Genomic DNA, 1,233 nt, shown 5'->3' with positions numbered 1-1,233 from the left:
TGGGGTTACATCCGCCCTCGCCCAAGAGAGCCTCTCGGAGTGGTAGTGATGGCACTATGCCGGTGTTGACGCCGTGGAGGAGCCCGATCCAGGGCCCATACCGGAGCCCTTGAGGATGGTACTCTCGGTCGAGTTCCTCTCTGGGATGTGCTTCACTTGGGCAGTCCGTGGGCTAGAGCCGCTACAGCTCCTTACGGCTGACCCCATCTCGGCTCGCTTGGTCTTCAACACCCACGGTGCTACGGGGTCACCAGCCTTGGTCTTGCCAGCTCTTGGTCCCACGCAAGATCCTATCCTGGCCCATTGGCTCACAGAGCCTTGGTGTCTCGAGCAAGGAGCCTCGTCTAGCAGCACTTCTAGTAAGGGTAGCGAGGCTCACTCGTGGGATATCGACTCGGTCCTGATCGGCAAACTAAATGCCTTTATGAAAGGGCTCAAGTATTTGAAGGACCTCAAGCCCGGCCTCATCGAGAATGCTGCGGTGTACTCTATGGGTGAGGGCATTCTGGACAAGCCCGTGTACGCCCAGTTTGATGCTGCATTCACCAACCCTACTATGAGATGGGGAGCTGGTTCTTCAATTTCTCATGTGAACTCGGTTCAACTCCGCTTGTTGGTGCACAATCTGCCGAGCTCCCCTGATGCCATTCGGGATACTGTGGACCCTCCGGTGTGCATCTCTTGGTCGGCCGAGTTTCGGGATTCAGCATCAACAGGAAACCAACGGCTCAGCCTGTGTGTCGTGCCCGAATTCCACATCCCTATGGTGCTCCAGCTTATCGGTTCGCCGGCTGACTTCTATCAGATCAATGGCCAGAACGTTCGGGTGTCGCTGAACCAGTCGGGGAAGAAGAAGAAGCGTTCTCTCTCTCGTACGATGCATCGACGTTTGAGAACGACTAGTGTCACCGGCGTGTCACCAAGTGCCATTTTCGGCAACCTCAGGGTGGCCTTCAACATTTTACTATCGGAGATCACCTGCAAGTGCGGTGCTTGGCGCTGTGGTGCCTCAGAGATCAGTCTTGCTACTGATTCCTCATGTGCCACAGGAAGCATTGTTGGCTCTATCCGTAATGGGGTTATCGGCTTTGAAGTGGTCCGACCTCATCGCCTTACACCGGCTTTTGAACGACACTGCGCCTTTTGTACGCCTCGGGACAACCCCTACCCTCTGCGTAACGTCGCACCCTTTGTTGAGATAGAGGATATCACTTTGACGTTGCACTCGAATCT

The 1,233-nt window shown here is 55.4% G+C and overlaps 1 protein-coding gene across 1 annotated transcript; it reads left to right on the top strand.

Annotated features, from left to right (window-relative positions):
• Positions 1-145: 145 nt before the first annotated feature.
• On the top strand, positions 146-1,145 carry Pmar_PMAR024831 (hypothetical protein; the record flags this gene model as incomplete). The annotated part of the gene is made up of 1 exon (XM_002779493.1): positions 146-1,145. A coding segment is annotated over one exon (1,000 nt), but the record flags the coding sequence as incomplete, so codon positions are not given.
• Positions 1,146-1,233: the final 88 nt, after the last annotated feature.

This window comes from Perkinsus marinus (genome assembly GCF_000006405.1).
Source record: "Perkinsus marinus ATCC 50983 genomic scaffold scf_1104296946968, whole genome shotgun sequence".
Taxonomy (NCBI): Eukaryota; Perkinsozoa; order Perkinsida; family Perkinsidae; genus Perkinsus; species Perkinsus marinus.
Note: the sequence above shows the minus strand (reverse complement) of the source record. Positions and strands in the feature narration are given on the sequence as shown.